At 34.7% G+C, this 19,599-nt stretch overlaps 1 protein-coding gene across 1 annotated transcript in view; it reads right to left on the bottom strand.

The window, feature by feature from the left end:
• The window catches only part of LOC132555754 (thioredoxin domain-containing protein 11-like), a 56,159-nt gene extending 37,175 nt beyond the window's left edge, over nt 1–18,984 (bottom strand). The window contains exons 1-10 of the mRNA XM_060220116.1: nt 18,773–18,984; nt 17,593–17,812; nt 14,860–14,980; nt 11,660–11,766; nt 10,213–10,306; nt 7,526–7,638; nt 7,028–7,096; nt 5,631–5,762; nt 3,646–4,407; nt 641–689 (exon numbers count right to left, since the gene is read on the bottom strand). Of these exons, the coding sequence (XP_060076099.1) occupies nt 641–689; nt 3,646–4,407; nt 5,631–5,762; nt 7,028–7,096; nt 7,526–7,638; nt 10,213–10,306; nt 11,660–11,766; nt 14,860–14,980; nt 17,593–17,812; nt 18,773–18,984 (1,879 nt within the window). The remainder of the gene's footprint in view (nt 1–640; nt 690–3,645; nt 4,408–5,630; nt 5,763–7,027; nt 7,097–7,525; nt 7,639–10,212; nt 10,307–11,659; nt 11,767–14,859; nt 14,981–17,592; nt 17,813–18,772) is intronic.
• Nucleotides 18,985–19,599: the final 615 nt, after the last annotated feature.

Raw genomic sequence — 19,599 nt, 5'->3', positions numbered from 1 at the left:
GTCTAAAAAAGGTATTCCTCCCAAAGAAGAAATGTGAGACTCATTTTGGTAATTAAAGTACCTAAGATGCTTCCATTCATACAGAGCATTTCGTTCTACCATATCTGGGTGTTGAAAAGATTTTTGAAATTTAAGTCAATTTGACCCCTTTTGGCCCTGCCCATCAGCCCCTGGAGGTCAGTCGTTATTAAAATGGGCATACCGACAAAATACAAATTAACTACAGACTCACAACACAAATTAACTACAGATTTACAAAAATTTAAACAACAGAGATTAACAATGAAAATTATCCATGTTTTAATATGCTTGATTAATTGTCATAATTTTTATTTGATAACGGAGTTTGTCAATTCAAAGTTAATGGCATTTAGGATCATTTTACATGTAGTCTTGTTATGGAGTATTTGATTCATAGAAGTTGTGTTTGATAACTCAATAGAATCAAATGGTTTGTTAGTACATCAGTACAACAAGCCATACAAGCTGGGAGACAATTGTGACTGTCCTTCACCTAGCTATGAACTGATCTGCATCCCTAACTCCCTTAACTTACCTGGCATGGCTAAATGAGTACCTGGAAATGGGGATCTCTATAAGATGTTAATGAAAATTACTGATAAGAATAGATGTAACTTACCTAAATTTTTCTTGCTGAATGTTTCCCTGAGAACATATTGAGCTTCATTCTGTTGAAAAAACAGAGGAGACAATTGGATGAATCAACAGAAGAAATATCATTCTAGTAAAATACTGTTATAATTAATGGGTGAGTGTTACATAAGCACCCTGTCACCTGAACTATTGTGAAGTACACACAGATCAAAATTTTACCAGGAATGTTACAAACTTTCCTAGCCTGGAGCCAGTTACACACAATCATGGCTTCTGAGACAAGAACAAAATCTCAACAATTAGATGAAAACAAGCTGACTCCGTCCCCTGAGAGTCCTCATCCTTGTTGTTATATGCCAGGTTATCATTAAAGATTAAATACAAAGCCTGGAGACACATCAGTGTATGGGAAGCAACTCTTGCTACAAAACATGCAACACATTAAGGTCACATGTACTTGGGGGAATTTGCATCTAAAAAATGTTATTTTCTGAAAATGTTTTGGCACTTAATCCCCAAGTTAAAATTTACAAGGAATAATAGAATCATTTTTATTGAATACACTGGAGGTACTTCATGATTAAAAAATGCTGTTGATTTTTAATATTAATTCAATGAAAGAATGCAATGTAATTGAAATGATAAAAAAAAGGTTTACCTCTACACATGCAGAACAATGTCCATATCTTTTTGATAGACAGAAAGCATGTAAGTCCTCACAAATTATATGCATATGACTTGTACAATACAAAGTTCCTTCTTGTAACGTGCATACAGGATGCACAATATCCATACCTTTATATACATAAGAAGCAAAATATCCCTGCCTTTAAAAACACAAAACACACAATGTCCTTACCTTTTTATATACAGGAAGTGCAATTCCCTAACCATTATACACACCAGAAACACCATGTCCTTACCTTTTTATAGACAGGAAGTACACATCCCTAACCATTATACACACCAGAAACACCATGTCCTTACCTTTTTATAGACAGGAAGTACAATTCCCTAACCATTATACACACCAGAAACACCATGTCCTTACACACCATTATACACACCAGAAACACCATGTCCTTACCTTTTTATAGACAGGAAGTACACATCCCTAGCCATTATACACACCAGAAACACCATGTCCTTACCTTTTTATAGACAGGAAGTACACATCCCTAACCATTATACACACCAGAAACACCATGTCCTTACCTTTTTATAGACAGGAAGTACAATTCCCCATAACACACCATTATACACACCAGAAACACCATGTCCTTACCTTTTTATATACAGGAAGTACACATCCCTAACCATTATACACACCAGAAACACCATGTCCTTACCTTTTTATACACAGGAAGTACAATTCCCACACCAGAAACACCATAACCATTATACACACCAGTCCCTTACCTTTTTATACACAGGAAGTACACATCCCTAACCATTATACACACCAGAAACACCATGTCCTTACCTTTTTATATACAGGAAGTACAATTCCCTAACCATTATACACACCAGAAACACCATGTCCTTACCTTTTTATAGACAGGAAGTACAATTCCCTAACCATTATACACACCAGAAACACCATGTCCTTACCTTTTTATAGACAGGAAGTACAATTCCCTAACCATTATACACACCAGAAACACCATGTCCTTACCTTTTTATACACAGGAAGTACACATCCCTAACCATTATACACACCAGAAACACCATGTCCTTACCTTTTTATAGACAGGAAGTACAATTCCCTAACCATTATACACACCAGAAACACCATGTCCTTACCTTTTTATAGACAGGAAGTACACATCCCTAACCATTATACACACCAGAAACACCATGTCCTTACCTTTTTATATACAGGAAGTACAATTCCCTAACCATTATACACACCAGAAACACCATGTCCTTACCTTTTTATAGACAGGAAGTACAATTCCCTAACCATTATACACACCAGAAACACCATGTCCTTACCTTTTTATAGACAGGAAGTACACATCCCTAACCATTATACACACCAGAAACACCATGTCCTTACCTTTTTATACACAGGAAGTACAATTCCCTAACCATTATACACACCAGAAACACCATGTCCTTACCTTTTTATAGACAGGAAGTACACATCCCTAACCATTATACACACCAGAAACACCATGTCCTTACCTTTTTATATACAGGAAGTACACATTAACCATTATATACACACCATTATACACACCAGAAACACCATGTCCTTACCTTTTTATAGACAGGAAGTACACATCCCTAACCATTATACACACCAGAAACACCATGTCCTTACCTTTTTATAGACAGGAAGTACACATCCCTAACCATTATACACACCAGAAACACCATGTCCTTACCTTTTTATATACAGGAAGTACACATCCCTAACCATTATACACACCAGAAACACCATGTCCTTACCTTTTTATAGACAGGAAGTACACATCCCTAACCATTATACACACCAGAAACACCATGTCCTTACCTTTTTATACACAGGAAGTACACATCCCTAACCATTATACACACCAGAAACACCATGTCCTTACCTTTTTATAGACAGGAAGTACAATTCCCTAACCATTATACACACCAGAAACACCATGTCCTTACCTTTTTATATACAGGAAGTACACATCCCTAACCATTATACACACCAGAAACACCATGTCCTTACCTTTTTATAGACAGGAAGTACAATTCCCTAACCATTATACACACCAGAAACACCATGTCCTTACCTTTTTATAGACAGGAAGTACACATCCCTAACCATTATACACACCAGAAACACCATGTCCTTACCTTTTTATAGACAGGAAGTACAATTCCCTAACCATTATACACACCAGAAACACCATGTCCTTACCTTTTTATAGACAGGAAGTACAATTCCCTAACCATTATACACACCAGAAACACCATGTCCTTACCTTTTTATAGACAGGAAGTACACATCCCTAACCATTATACACACCAGAAACACCATGTCCTTACCTTTTTATCCACGATCACAGCTGCAGGTGAGTTGACATCAATTAGATAGCCTGGCGCTAATCTCTCCAAGAACACAGAGTGATGCTTGATATCCATCACATGTAAATTTAATGTTCTGTTACTTCTACAGTGTAATCCCATCACTTTCTCCAAATCAAAACGACTAAAATCCTTGACAAAATCAAATGGTGATGTCAAATTCTGTTCTTCCTGCAATTTTAGTGTTTTGCATATTAGGTTTAGAAAAATAAAATTACTTCTAGCAATGAAAGGGTCAGTTGTTTTTCTAGAAGAACACTTGTCGTTTGACAACACATTATAACTGCACTCTTTACAACACAAAGTCCGGTATTCGTTGGTGTTATAGTCCTGGCCGGTATTGAGACAATGGGGTGGACTATGGGCAAGACCACTGAACATAGCTCCAGTTGAAAGACTTGTGGGTGTATCTAGCATGCACAGATGTGACCTCTCCTCCAGTGAAGGCGTGGTTTTGACATGTTTACAGTACTCGCACACAGTTCGAGAGTCCTCTCTACTATATTCTTTATTATGACTAGTCACCAAGGAAATACAGCAATTTTTATCACTGGCTGGAGACATATACAGTGTATTTTTGTACACTTGCTTGTAGAGACATTTGTCAGTATGTTTTTGGTGTTCCTCTATACTTGCTATCCGCTGTCGTATACTTAGTTCAGTGGCGTCCCGCATGAATAGACTGTCATTACAATTCAAGTAATGTAAAGCAACTTCACGGACCTGCAAAACAAATAATAGAGTGATGGTGATGAACCAACATTAGTAACACTATATGCCTGTTGCCCTCCCTCTCTCTATCCCCTCCCCTTTCTACCCCCTCCCCTTCACTACCTCCTCCTCCTCTCTATCCCCTCCCCCTCTCTATCCCCTCCCCCTCTCTACCCCCTCCCTCTTCTCTTTCACCTCCCCCTCTCTATCCCCTCCCCTCTCTTCCCCCTCCCCCTCTCTACCCCCTCCCCTCTCTATCCCCTTCCCCTCTACCCCCTCCCCCTCTCTACCTCCTCCCCCTCTCTACCTCCTCCCCCTCTCTATCCCCTTCCCCTCTACCCCCTCCCCTCTCTCTCTCTATCCCCTCCCCTTTCTACCCCCTCCCCTTCACTACCTCCTCCCCTTCACTACCTCCTCCTCCTCTCTACCCCCTCCCCCTCTCTATCCCCTCCCCCTCTCTACCCCCTCCCTCTTCTCTTTCACCTCCCCCTCTCTATCCCCTCCCCTCTCTTCCCCCTCCCCCTCTCTACCCCCTCCCCTCTCTCCCCTCCCCTCTCTTCCCCCTCCCCCTCTCTACCCCCTCCCCTCTCTATCCCCTCCCCCTCTCTACCCCCTCCCCTCTCTACCCCCTCCCCCTCTCTACCCCCTCCCCCTCTCTATCCCCTCCCCTTTCTACCCCCTCCCCTTCACTACCTCCTCCTCCTCTCTACCCCCTCCCCCTCTCTATCCCCTCCCCCTCTCTACCCCCTCCCTCTTCTCTTTCACCTCCCCCTCTCTATCCCCTCCCCTCTCTTCCCCCTCCCCCTCTCTACCCCCTCCCCTCTCTATCCCCTCCCCTCTCTTCCCCCTCCCCCTCTCTACCCCCTCCCCTCTCTATCCCCTCCCCCTCTCTACCCCCTCCCCTCTCTACCCCCTCCCCCTCTACCCCCTCCCCCTCTCTACCCCCTCCCCCTCTACCCCCTCCCCCTCTCTACCTCCTCCGCCTCTCAATGCTGTAATCAATAAATGTCTTCTGGAAATTAGTAGTATTTGGGATGTTTAAAAAAAGTCCCCATTAACTTCATGTTTATGTGTATTACCGAAAAATGTCTTCAATGGCACATTTAGTATTCAGTGAGAATGTATCAATGATAAACACACATTAAATGAGTACACAATAAGACCTGTGAGTTCATAATTATATAAATGACATTGCCATTATCACCATGGATACTTCTCTATAAAGTACAACCTACCATGTTGTAATAAAAACTGTTTGTATGTAACTGGTTGACTGGGATGAACACTACTAATGCTGGTCCTTGGTTTATTGCTGTTGATAAATGTTGTGTCTTGTGTCCAGGGGGAGATAACCACTTCACCAATGGCTGAAAATATTAAGTTCCATGTTACAAGAATAATTAAAAAATAATTAAAATATTTATCATAATGTGCCCTGTCCTGTGAAACATCTTGCTGTTTGATGTTTTCACAATCATCTTGCCGAAGTCAATAACATGGATACTATAACAATCCCCGCGTATCCTTGAGGTAAGTCATGACCTCCATGTCAAATACCATCAGGATTGATTAGAGAGTTCCCTTATGATTGGTCATGCCATGTATGAATACACTTTTAAAATTTCTTAAAAAGTTTTTCTTAATTTTTCTGTGTTTTATGCGATATCTAAGTGAAATTTTAACTCCAGTGAAAATAACAAGTTTCCACTGGTGTTGGGAATTGGACAGAAAATCACAATTAAATATCAATGATTAATGAAATAATCAAAGGTTGCTTGATGCATATGTTTGTTATGTGTTTATAGTATTTTAGTCACTACGTTGATGTCATTTTGTGTTCCTGCATGCTTGACCATGTATTGTAACTGATTTATATCTTAAATATAGAATTCTTCTTTTCTATGTTTTGAATTTGTTTTCTGAGCAGATTGTATTGGTACATAGTTTCCTGAAATGTTACACTGTAAAACTGGTTCACAGTTTAATATGAATTAGAACAGATTTAGTATTACACACAAGAGAAGACTAAGATGGATTGAGTCAAACAAGATGAGCATGAAGAATTTCCATAATCAGCACTTGAACTGTCTCGGATATGGAAACAAATCTTCGATCTCAACATCATGATCTGCTGTGTACATTTGTTTTCCAGCTGCTTCACATGGGCATGTTTTTGTACTTTTCTTCACTCAAGCAGTTACGCCTAACAAGAGGGTTAGTTAAGAAATGATGATTCACATCAATCTTCTATATTTACTTTGAGTTTCAGGTTTATAACAATTGTTGACAACTATATGCAAACACAGAACAAATTAGGTTGATACTATCTTTACTTTATGAATTCTATTTATTCCACTACAATAGTGAAGGTTAGGCATGATGACAACAAAATCCTGAATATTTTCAATTTTCCAATCATAACTCAGTGCTTAAATTTACAATTGAGCACTTCACATTTCAAAATGATTCATCTATTTTTAACTATTTTTCGATCATTAGCAGACCACTAACTGTATTGTTATTGATGACAATACTGACAAATTATAAGATATATATTATTATAGGTGGGAATCTCATGTATTTCTCTGTTTACTACTAAGGTCTATTTTATCACAAAGTCTTTTCTTAATACCTGTTGTTTGTGAACACCAATCCAATGTGTTAAGTATTCATCTGTAAAGTTGCCTTCTTGGGGATAAAGCTGAAAATTGAAATAAAAGCTTCATATTTTATGTGTTATGTATCTAACACCAGTCTAGTTACATGTAAAGACATCAACAAACTTATCTGTCACTAGACGGAACACCTAATTACAAGACAGTGTTACAAATGGACATGGAATTTATGTAGCAATATTATAAACACACACTGCTTATGTGGAAACTTTGCCACAGTTTGACTTTCATCCATTTTGCTCTTTCCCAATTTAGGACAAAAATAAATGGGAGGCTAACATTTAATGTTATAGATGAAATGTATACATATATATTGACATCAAACTTGACCTGGGTTGAAAATCATCTTCAGGAAATGCTTCCCTATATATAGAGTAATTAACAGTTACAGTGGTCTATTCTGTCAAACTTTATAACCTAAATATTACATCTCATTATCAGTGTGTTGAACTTACCAAAGTAGTATTTGTCAGGCGATGTAAAATCAAACTTTTTGAGTGATGTAAACCCAACAGACTAGCAAGACCAGGCTGTGTGATAATGGCTGACCGTACTGGCTGATAGAAGTCTACAAATGAAAATAAAACATAATAAAATAACATGGTACATGAGTAAACCCTCCTTCAGTCATATAAAGGCTACAAGAACAGTCTAGAAACCCAACACTCAAGCAGCTTTCCTTAGAATTTCCTTTGTGAAATATGAGAGTAGCACCATACTAATATGAAAAGTATTACTTCTTACCGCTCTTAAAATATGGACTTAAAAAAAATTAATAAAAATTAAATAACCGCTCGTCAAAAAAATAACAAAATTCCAGTTTTTTTGGGGGGTCAGACCACTGTAATTTTATAGATCCCTAATTTTAGTCACATAGACGCTTGAATCACCACAAAAATGAACACAAGTAAAGCATTTTTATGATGCAGATAAAAAAACACATTTTGTTCTATATAAAGGGTGGGTATACAAAAAATTTAATGGGGCTATCTTAGTACTATAAGCTTGAGAAGCTATGATGAAAACTATGTTTCATACCTTAACATTGTGATAAAAGTGGAAATTGTCAGGAAGCTGTATAAGCTATGGGTTTGTGGTTAATTACTGTCTTTGTCTTCGCTTATCTGGTCTTATTCTTTGATAAAACTGTATTAATGGTTAGAAAACAATTATACATATGTTATGCTATCACGACTTAGATTTTTCATGTTTGTAAATAAACATCCAAATTTTTACTAGCTGATATGCTTTAGAATAAATTCAGAATTTAATGTAAGATTTTCTGGATGTATTTTTCTTGTTATTTGTCACTTTGGAGTTGTTTTTTATTCAGGTTTTTTTATTTATTTTTTTGTTTTTTGTTTAACCATTCCACTCATAACTGAATTTATATAGTATGAACTATTTTGGAACACAATGGAAACACTGTGCGGTGAAAAATAATTATCATTTTCAAGTGTAATATTTATCACATGTTAGAATAAAAAATTTGTGTTTGAATGTTTTCAGTAAAAAGAAGATCGCTTAAAAGCATAAAAAATACGATGTCAATTATCCAATGCATGCACCTTTAGAGGCATTAAAATCCATAGCTGTTAGATTTTACTTCTGCTCTCACAAAATTTACCAAAATTAGAAAAAAAAATTGATTGATTCTCTGCTCCCGTTTTATTTGAAAATTTTCCAAAGAACTACTTTTCAAATTGGTGTGGCCTAGGTAAATATTTCTTTTGTTGTCTTAAAAGTTTATCTTAAAGTTGACAATTTTTCATACAAATGTAACAAAATGCAAGTTCCTTAGTTTAGACAAGACACCTAATTAGGGTATAGTATAATATTGTCAGAGTCTATCCATATGTCCATAAAATTGTACAATTATCATCTGTTATAGAAATATCAACTGATGCTGTTAATTGTTGGGGACTCCTGAGGGATAAGGTTATAACCATCTGTTATAGAAATATCAACTGATGCTGTTTATTGTTGGTGACTCCTGAGGGATACGGTTATAACCATCTGTTATAGAAATATCAACTGATGCTGGTTATTGTTGGTGACTCCTGAGGGATAAGGTTATAACCATCTGTTATAGAAATATCAACTGATGCTGGTTATTGTTGGTGACTCCTGAGGGATAAGGTTATAACCATCTGTTATAGAAATATCAACTGATGCTGGTTATTGTTGGTGACTCCTGAGGGATAAGGTTATAACCATCTGTTATAGAAATATCAACTGATGCTGTTTATTGTTGGTGACTCCTGAGGGACAAGGTTATAACCATCTGTTATAGAACTATCAACTGATGCTGTTAATTGTTGGGGACTCCTGAGGGATACGGTTATAACCATCTGTTATAGAAATATCAACTGATGCTGTTAATTGTTGGTGACTCCTGAGAGATAAGGTTATAACCATCTGTTATAGAAATATAGAAATATCAACTGATGCTGTTAATTGTTGGTGACTCCTGACGGATAAGGTTATAACCATCTGTTATAGAAATATCAACTGATGCTGTTTATTGTTGGGGACTCCTGAGGGATAAGGTTATAACCATCTGTTATAGAAATATCAACTGATGCTGTTAATTGTTGGTGACTCCTGAGGGATAAGGTTATAACCATCTGTTATAGAAATATCAACTGATGCTGTTTATTGTTGGTGACTCCTGAGGGATACGGTTATAACCATCTGTTATAGAAATATCAACTGATGCTGGTTATTGTTGGTGACTCCTGAGGGATACGGTTATAACCATCTGTTATAGAAATATCAACTGATGCTGTTAATTGTTGGTGACTCCTGAGGGATAAGGTTATAACCATCTGTTATAGAAATATCAACAGATGCTGTTAATTGTTTGTGATCAGGTGACTCCTGAGGGATAAGATTATAACCATCTGTTATAGAAATATCAACAGATGCTGTTTATTGTTGGTGACTCCTAAGAGATAAGGTTATAACCATCTGTTATAGAAATATCAACTGATGCTGTTAATTGTTGGTGATCAGGTGAGTCCTAAGGGATAAGGTTATAACCATGTTAGAGGAAGTGATGTCATTGGGTTCAAAATCTAACATGGTTCTATACTAAACCAGTCCAGTTAATCCACTATACAGAATCTATCTCAGGACTGACCTTTTTCAAGCAATCTCATAGCTGTCAGGTAAAACTGTCGGTAACCTGGAGGCTGGGGGGAGGCATGGAAGTCAAAGAATCCGATCATGGCATTCTGTAAACAAGGACACACAAGTCAATACATCAAAATAAAAAAAGATACATTTTAAATAAATATTGACATAATGAAAGTTCTGAGCCTATATTCCAATACAATTTAAGTAGGGGATGCATGGTAGAAAATTGGATATAGCAAAAGCTGGATTTTAAGTAGCAGTTACATGGGAGAAAATTATACATATTAAAAGCTGGATTTTAAGTAGCAGTTACATGGGAGAAAATTATACATATTAAAAGCTGGATTTTAAGTAGCAGTTACATGGGAGAAAATTATACATATTAAAAGCTGGATTTTAACTTCTTAAATAGAACACTCCATTTTAACATTTAAGGAATTTTTAAGACTTCATTCGGAAAAGAAATCCACACAATCTTTTGAGAATAGGGCCTAAATACAGCCCAAAACACAGAGGCAGGAAAAACACATTCACTGACAAGACAGAATTTAGAATGGGCAATACACAGCCTGTACATTGTACTGTAATAAGGTTAGGACAGCATGTTATCCCTGGTCGAGTTCTAATAGTGAACTTGACTGGAGGTCATCATCGATTACAGAGCAGATCCTGGTAATATGGTACAATTTCTGTTAGATCTCAATTTCACAAAACTTAACATTGATGTGTCATTGAAGTTACTTTCACAATACATGTTTGATCTCAATATTGAAAACATATTGATTCCATCTCATTTCTATCTTCATCTTTTGAAATTCCATATAGCTTGTTTCCAATGACTAAATCATTTATAAGGATAGTAGGAAGTGTTAAAGGCCTTTTTTAACTATTTAGACATAAAAGACTGAGGCATCTATTAGATTTCATTGTGTTAGGCATTATACCTTAACTTATATATACTATAATCAAAGTCTGACAGCAGTACTTGTCTCTAGTTATACAGGACCAAATTATTTCATTTCATTCACCCTACAAGTGAGTTCTAAATGGAAGCCAACCATATCAAGCACTAATGTACACCATATAATTCTAATTTAATTATGTCAAACACACAAATCTCGACCATTAAACAATGTATGTTGAAATATTTCACACATTCAATCCTAGGTTCTAAATTGTTTCTAGGTAATGCCAAGAAATGTATTTCTTTAAACAGAATGAATTCTTATATTGCAATGTGCATAAAGCGAAAGTAATCATGATCATTTTCTAGCTACTATAATCAAGATGATTCAGGATTAATTAAAATGGTATATTAGGAAGTTGCATTGAAGCCTTCCAATACAAAAATTGTTCTAAGGAACTCAAACCATGTGAATTTAATCTGAAGTAAGAAATATCTAGTGCTTAAAGCCCTGGCATCAAATTCATCTTAGACAGTATATACTTGCATCATATCTTGAATTAAACTCCTTAATCTGTTCTCTTGTGTGTAGAATCTTCAACGGGTAGAGAAGATCTTCTGTAAATTGAATCATATAATCTGCTGTTGGTATCCCTGAAACAATAGAACAAAAATTAGGTACAAAGTGCACTTCATCCAAGCTCGGTCAGCAAAATATTGGACAACTGTACAACTAAAACCTTTGGTTACAATTTGTCAGTCAGTATTATAAATTAAAAACAAAATAATGCAAAGCAAACGCAAAGTGTGACAACCCCTCCCCCCCCCCCAACCCCCTACTCACTGACACACAGTCATATATAAACAGGTTGATATTACATGTATTTACTCCATCCCCCATTGTTACTGATATATTGATGAAGATCGTTTTTCACGGTGGTTGTGTTGTGTATAGTTTTAGTGTCATTTCCAAATTTAAGACGGTATAATCAGTAATCTTATTATTTAACTAAGGGATATATATATATACATATAAAATGTAATGAGGGTTACTTATAAACTTTGAAATTCTTTCTAAATGATTAACACACCTTTTGATAGACAACAGAAAAAGAAATCTATATCTAAATGATTAACACACCTTTTGATAGACAACAGAAAAAGAAATCTATATCTAAATGATTAACACACCTTTTGATAGACAACAGAAAAAGAAATTGATATCCAAATGATTAACACACCTTTTGATAGACAACAGAAAAAGAAATTGATATCCAAATGATTAACACACCTTTTGATAGACAACAGAAAAAGAAATCTATATCTAAATGATTAACACACCTTTTGATAGACAACAGAAAAAGAAATCTATATCTAAATGATTAACACACCTTTTGATAGACAACAGAAAAAGAAATCTATATCTAAATGATTAACACACCTTTTGATAGACAACAGAAAAAGAAATTGATATCCAAATGATTAACACACCTTTTGATAGACAACAGAAAAAGAAATCTATATCTAAATGATTAACACACCTTTTGATAGACAACAGAAAAAGAAATCTATATCTAAATGATTAACACACCTTTTGATAGACAACAGAAAAAGAAATCTATATCTAAATGATTAACACACCTTTTGATAGACAACAGAAAAAGAAATCTATATCTAAATGATTAACACACCTTTTGATAGACAACAGAAAAAGAAATCTATATCTAAATGATTAACACACCTTTTGATAGACAACAGAAAAAGAAATCTATATCTAAATGATTAACACACCTTTTGATAGACAACAGAAAAAGAAATTGATATCCAAATGATTAACACACCTTTTGATAGACAACAGAAAAAGAAATCTATATCTAAATGATTAACACACCTTTTGATAGACAACAGAAAAAGAAATCTATATCTAAATGATTAACACACCTTTTGATAGACAACAGAAAAAGAAATTGATATCCAAATGATTAACACACCTTTTGATAGACAACAGAAAAAGAAATCTATATCTAAATGATTAACACACCTTTTGATAGACAACAGAAAAAGAAATCTATATCTAAATGATTAACACACCTTTTGATAGACAACAGAAAAAGAAATTTATATCTAAATGATTAACACACCTTTTGATAGACAACAGAAAAAGAAATCTATATCTAAATGATTAACACACCTTTTGATAGACAACAGAAAAAGAAATCTATATCTAAATGATTAACACACCTTTTGATAGACAACAGAAAAAGAAATTGATATCCAAATGATTAACACACCTTTTGATAGACAACAGAAAAAGAAATCTATATCTAAATGATTAACACACCTTTTGATAGACAACAGAAAAAGAAATCTATATCTAAATGATTAACACACCTTTTGATAGACAACAGAAAAAGAAATTGATATCCAAATGATTAACACACCTTTTGATAGACAACAGAAAAAGAAATCTATATCTAAATGATTAACACACCTATTGATAGACAACAGAAAAAGAAATCTATATCTAAATGATTAACACACCTTTTGATAGACAACAGAAAAAGAAATCTATATCTAAATGATTAACACACCTTTTGATAGACAACAGAAAAAGAAATTGATATCCAAATGATTAACACACCTTTTGATAGACAACAGAAAAAGAAATCTATATCTAAATGATTAACACACCTTTTGATAGACAACAGAAAAAGAAATCTATATCTAAATGATTAACACACCTTTTGATAGACAACAGAAAAAGAAATCTATATCTAAATGATTAACACACCTTTTGATAGACAACAGAAAAAGAAATCTGTATCTAAATAATTACTTCTTCCAGAAGTAAAATAATAAGAGAAAGTGCTAGACTGTAAAAAGTTTAGGAGTCCTTTCTATTATCAATTTAATTGCTAGGCTCTGGAAACTGTGAAAATTGTAAGTTTGCTTTTCTGTTTCTGAACTTAAATAGAAACTGTATTTTTTCAACAATTGCGATCAGCTTGAATGAATTATTCTTGTTGGCCCAGATGGAAGCACACAGGAGTCTAAATGTGGGAGGAAACTGGAGTACCAACGGAAAACCCACATGGTCAGAGCAGGTGTCCCCATACCTTTTCACAATAGGATTTTAAGTGAACAAGGTTTCCTGTAACTGTCTTGAAAAGTTCTAACATTTTACAAAGGAAACAGCCAAATTGGTAGTTTTGCCTGTTCCCATAGTAACCAAAAATAATATTAAAATGTAGATGAAAACAATATCTTTTGCGTAGTACAAGTCCTTTGTTGTGAGAATGACCTATTTATTGCAACATGTATTAGTTTTTTTTATATTTACATATGTTGATTTCATAATCATCATGTGATTTGTACATTGTGCATGCCTTGAGTAACTTTGTGCAAGCCCACAACTATACAATGTACCAAATATATAACCTAGGAACAGGTGGCGGATTTATCACCTCTGTCACTCACCAAATCATGGTTTTGTCAATTTTCTGAACTATAGATGTGTTGCTAGATAGAACAGTAATACAAATTTTACCGATAGTATCTCTGATTGTATCTTATGGAAAATTCCTGATCAGAACATGCATCATTCAAGAAGCTAAAACTTGATATAAGTGGTTATTGAAACTGATTATCAGTCAGCTCGTGGTCAAAGCCATATAAATATCTATACTGTAGATATAATCACCACAAAAATATATATCTATATGCTGCGAGTACTATCACTTCCCATACCTTTGTACTTGAATCCATCAAGATTTGTGTGGTAAACAAACAGCTCTGGATAGCTGATCAGCTTATAACTCGACCTACATTCTCCACTTGGCCACCAACAGTTGACCGCAACAAAGCGAATCTATATCAATTAATAATAAGTAATAATAAGTAAATAATGGACGCAGTCAAATTAAATCTTATACAAATTCACTTTCAACAGACAAAACAAACTCTTTTAAACTGATGTTATGTACAAACCCTACTCTAGACAACACCACTAGATGTCAAACAAAAAGATTAAAAACACTGACAATATGACATTTCAATAACATAATAAATAAAATAAACGGAGTTACATAACTCTGCTATTCATTTATCAGAATACAGTATACATATTGTCAATATATTTCCATTACATCTTTGCACATAAAATATGTAACCCTGGTTAACTACTTGCCGCAATATACCACTCGGCTAGAGAGAACTTCTCTTTAGCTCGATTGGTTGAGCTTCAGACTAATAAGCCAGGGGTCCCGGGTTCGATTCCTAGCGGAGGCATTGAAATAAATAATGACCTCTGTTACAAATATAAAAATCTATCAACTTGATAAAAACTTTCATCGTCACTGCGAGAAATCTCATATCCTCGTGATCACTAGTAATTAAATAGCCTCTACAGCATGTGCCAAACTTTAAAAATCTTTACATGTCATTTGGCAGGTTACAGGTCCAAAGTAAATTTTGCAGGTCCACAAAATCTTTATTTGAAAACCGCAATTTTCTCTCAAATTTTATAAATCTTAACAGGACTTTAGTAAGGTAAACTAAAAAAATTTCCAGACTGAAGAAACTTACAATCAGCCATGCTCTTTTGTAGCTTCTGATTAAATGACCAGTTCTGAAATTCCTTTAAGCCAAACTCAGCATGCTTTGTCATTTCCAATGTGATTGTCTAGACCATAATAACTTGCATATAACTTTATCTACTAAACATTCAGTGATGCTGACCAGTGAATATGTGTATTAAGTGATTTTTTGGCCTCAAACTCACCTGTTTTCAAGAGGACATCGCAAAATCAATTACTGTTATAACTTGTTCCTAATAGAATTATTGATAATAAAACACTCCTTATTATCAGTTGACTTCTGTAATGTAGCAATCTACCTATACAGACTCAGTTAGAACTCCGTCACCATGGACTTATATCTTGACACGTCCGTCAGTCATACATAGTTTAGAAAAACCTCTCTATTTACCTACACAGTCATACATAGTTTAGAAAAACCTCTCTATTTACCGACACAGTCATACATAGTTTAGAAAAACCTCTCTATTTACCGACACAGTCATACATAGTTTAGAAAAACCTCTCTATTTACCTACACAGTCATACATAGTTTAGAAAAACCTCTCTATTTACCTACACAGTCATACATAGTTTAGAAAAACCTCTCTATTTACCTACACAGTCATACATAGTTTAGAAAAACCTCTCTATTTACCTACACAGTCATACATAGTTTAGAAAAACCTCTCTATTTACCTACACAGTCTTACATAGTTTAGAAAAACCTCTCTATTTACCTACACAGTCATACATAGTTTAGAAAAACCTCTCTATTTACCTACACAGTCATACATAGTTTAGAAAAACCTCTCTATTTACCGACACAGTCATACATAGTTTAGAAAAACCTCTCTATTTACCGACACAGTCATACATAGTTTAGAAAAACCTCTCTATTTACCTACACTGTCATACATAGTTTAGAAAAACCTCTCTATTTACCTACACAGTCATACATAGTTTAGAAAAACCTCTCTATTTACCTACACAGTCATACATAGTTTAGAAAAACCTCTCTATTTACCTACACAGTCATACATAGTTTAGAAAAACCTCTCTATTTACCTACACAGTCTTACATAGTTTAGAAAAACCTCTCTATTTACCTACACAGTCATACATAGTTTAGAAAAACCTCTCTATTTACCTACACAGTCATACATAGTTTAGAAAAACCCTCTCTATTTACCGACACAGTCATACATAGTTTAGAAAAACCTCTCTATTTACCGACACAGTCATACATAGTTTAGAAAAACCTCTCTATTTACCGACACAGTCATACATAGTTTAGAAAAACCTCTCTATTTACCTACACTGTCATACATAGTTTAGAAAAACCTCTCTATTTACCTACACAGTCATACATAGTTTAGAAAAACCTCTCTATTTACCTACACAGTCATACATAGTTTAGAAAAACCTCTCTATTTACCTACACAGTCATACATAGTTTAGAAAAACCTCTCTATTTACCTACAGTCATACATAGTTTAGAAAAACCTCTCTATTTACCGACACAGTCATACATAGTTTAGAAAAACCTCTCTATTTACCTACACAGTCATACATAGTTTAGAAAAACCTCTCTATTTACCTACACAGTCATACATAGTTTAGAAAAACCTCTCTATTTACCTACAGTCATACATAGTTTAGAAAAACCTCTCTATTTACCGACACAGTCATACATAGTTCAGAAAAACCTCTCTATTTACCGACACAGTCATACATAGTTTAGAAAAACCCTCTCTATTTACCGACACAGTCATACATAGTTTAGAAAAACCTCTCTATTTACCTACACAGTCATACATAGTTTAGAAAAACCTCTCTATTTACCTACACAGTCATACATAGTTTAAAAAAACCTCTCTATTTACCTACAGGACACAAATCTCACCCTGTTTTGGAAATATTTGGCTGCTTTTGCAAATTCTCCTCGAATCTGCTTTGACTTTGAACACCACGGTGCATAGTACATCATAAATATTACTTCTTCTTTAACAAGCAGATTGGTAACAGGATTGATGTTTCCATAAGGGAAATCCAAGACAGCAGACCCAACTGGAAAAAATCTCTCCGGTGGTTTTGGAGGAATCACCATCTGTTTTCCTTTAAAACTGGAAACAATAAAAGAAAAACAATATTTTTCAATATGAAAATCAAATAATATATTTATCGTGTCACATTATAAAAAGAGGTTCATATAACTGTATATCAATGAACACGTAGATTTCTATTGTATAAAATGATGGCTTTGATTCAATGTTGGCTTTAAATACTGCTATATATATATATATATAAATTAAAAGACTGGAAAACATGATGAGCTCTAAAACATAGGCACTTTCATTTCTTCTTCAGATGTTCAGATGTAAAACATCTGAAGAAATGAAAGCGCTTATGTTTTACAGCTCATCATGTTTTCCAGTTTTTTAATTTATTTTATTTTTGCTGGGCACAGAGAATTCATCACATTTTCACTATATATATATATACAGTGTAACTGGATTGTAACATGCTAACAATAAACAACTACACAAAATATATACCTGTAAGATTCACAATATCATCACGCTCTCTACCTGGAGTATCATACAAGATATAATGCCATTTTATAATATCACTTTATCAATGGCATATCCTTAGTGTTGCTGTAAAATGTTTACAGGTAATAACTGTCACTTGAACCGATTGAAGTATGTTACATATTCTATACTTATGTTATACTGTACACGTTGTTCTGTTGTTTTTTTTTTTTTGCTTTTTTATATTTATTATAACTGAACAATTGAATTTGTAGACCCCTTTCATCTGTTCATATCTGTGACTGAAACCATCTGTCAATCACCGTAATCGTTAATCTGATACAGTAATTTACTACTAATCATTTCTCTTTCATTATCTTTTATGTGATATTCTCAAACAAATTTTGTCTGTGTGGTTGTCATACAAATTTAACATGTGATCAGCATGGCTCTGACACATGTCATGTTCCCAGGTCCAGTATTGCAAAACATCAGATACAGCGCAACTTCTTCATCACTTGTTTTCAACCGAACGAATGCAAAAAGCAATACCTGTTGCAAATATTTATAAGCAGAAACAATGTGACTCCAATCAAGGTAACAGACATATTTGGGTGTTTAGCCATCTTCTTGTAAAAGCCGCGTGTTCGATGTAGTAACCCCTTACGTTGGATTTCGCATGTTGTGTTCGCCATCGAACAGTTAACCACGTCGATTTCACGTTTCAAACGAGATTTCGCATCACCGAAAGCATCACTTTCCATTATGTGGTTATATCGTAGATTTTTACCATTTATTTTCTTCTACTTAAAGATGTTTTGATGCAATTATTCACTTTTTTGCAAGTGTATACAATGTATCAATTTATGACTATCATTTTAGCTACAATGGCACTTCACGTTCAGATACCAAATCATATTTTCCCGTCTGGGCCTAGTTCAGCCGTGATAACCAAATAAAGGCAATCATTGTTACAGTTTTACCGGACTGTGTTATTTATTATTTATTGATATAATTATGGTAAAATCGTTATTATTCAACCAGATTGTGTACAATCAGGGACGTCCCTGGTGCAATGGTATGTAGGTCTACGTTGGAATAACAATATGAGTCATCTACCGTTCTCTCTAAATCAGATACGTCGAAACTTAAATAGGCTATATAGGCACATACTAAATATTTTTACAGTGCTTGGGCGTTTAGAACAAATGAGAAGAGTATAACGTTCTCTGTCATTACAATTAATTTTCCTGAGAGCACGTTTTCATCCCTCAGTTTATGTAACACTTCTACTGGAAATTTCGAATAACGTGTGCAAATATCGGTGTTCGAGGATGACCATGACCAGCAGCCGGTTCCATTATAGTTATCAATTAAAG

Source organism: Ylistrum balloti, unplaced genomic scaffold (assembly GCF_031769215.1).
Source record: "Ylistrum balloti isolate Yb309-2 unplaced genomic scaffold, AGI_CSIRO_Ybal_v1 Utg370512, whole genome shotgun sequence".
NCBI lineage: Eukaryota > Metazoa > Mollusca > Bivalvia > Pectinida > Pectinidae > Ylistrum > Ylistrum balloti.
Note: the sequence above shows the minus strand (reverse complement) of the source record. Positions and strands in the feature narration are given on the sequence as shown.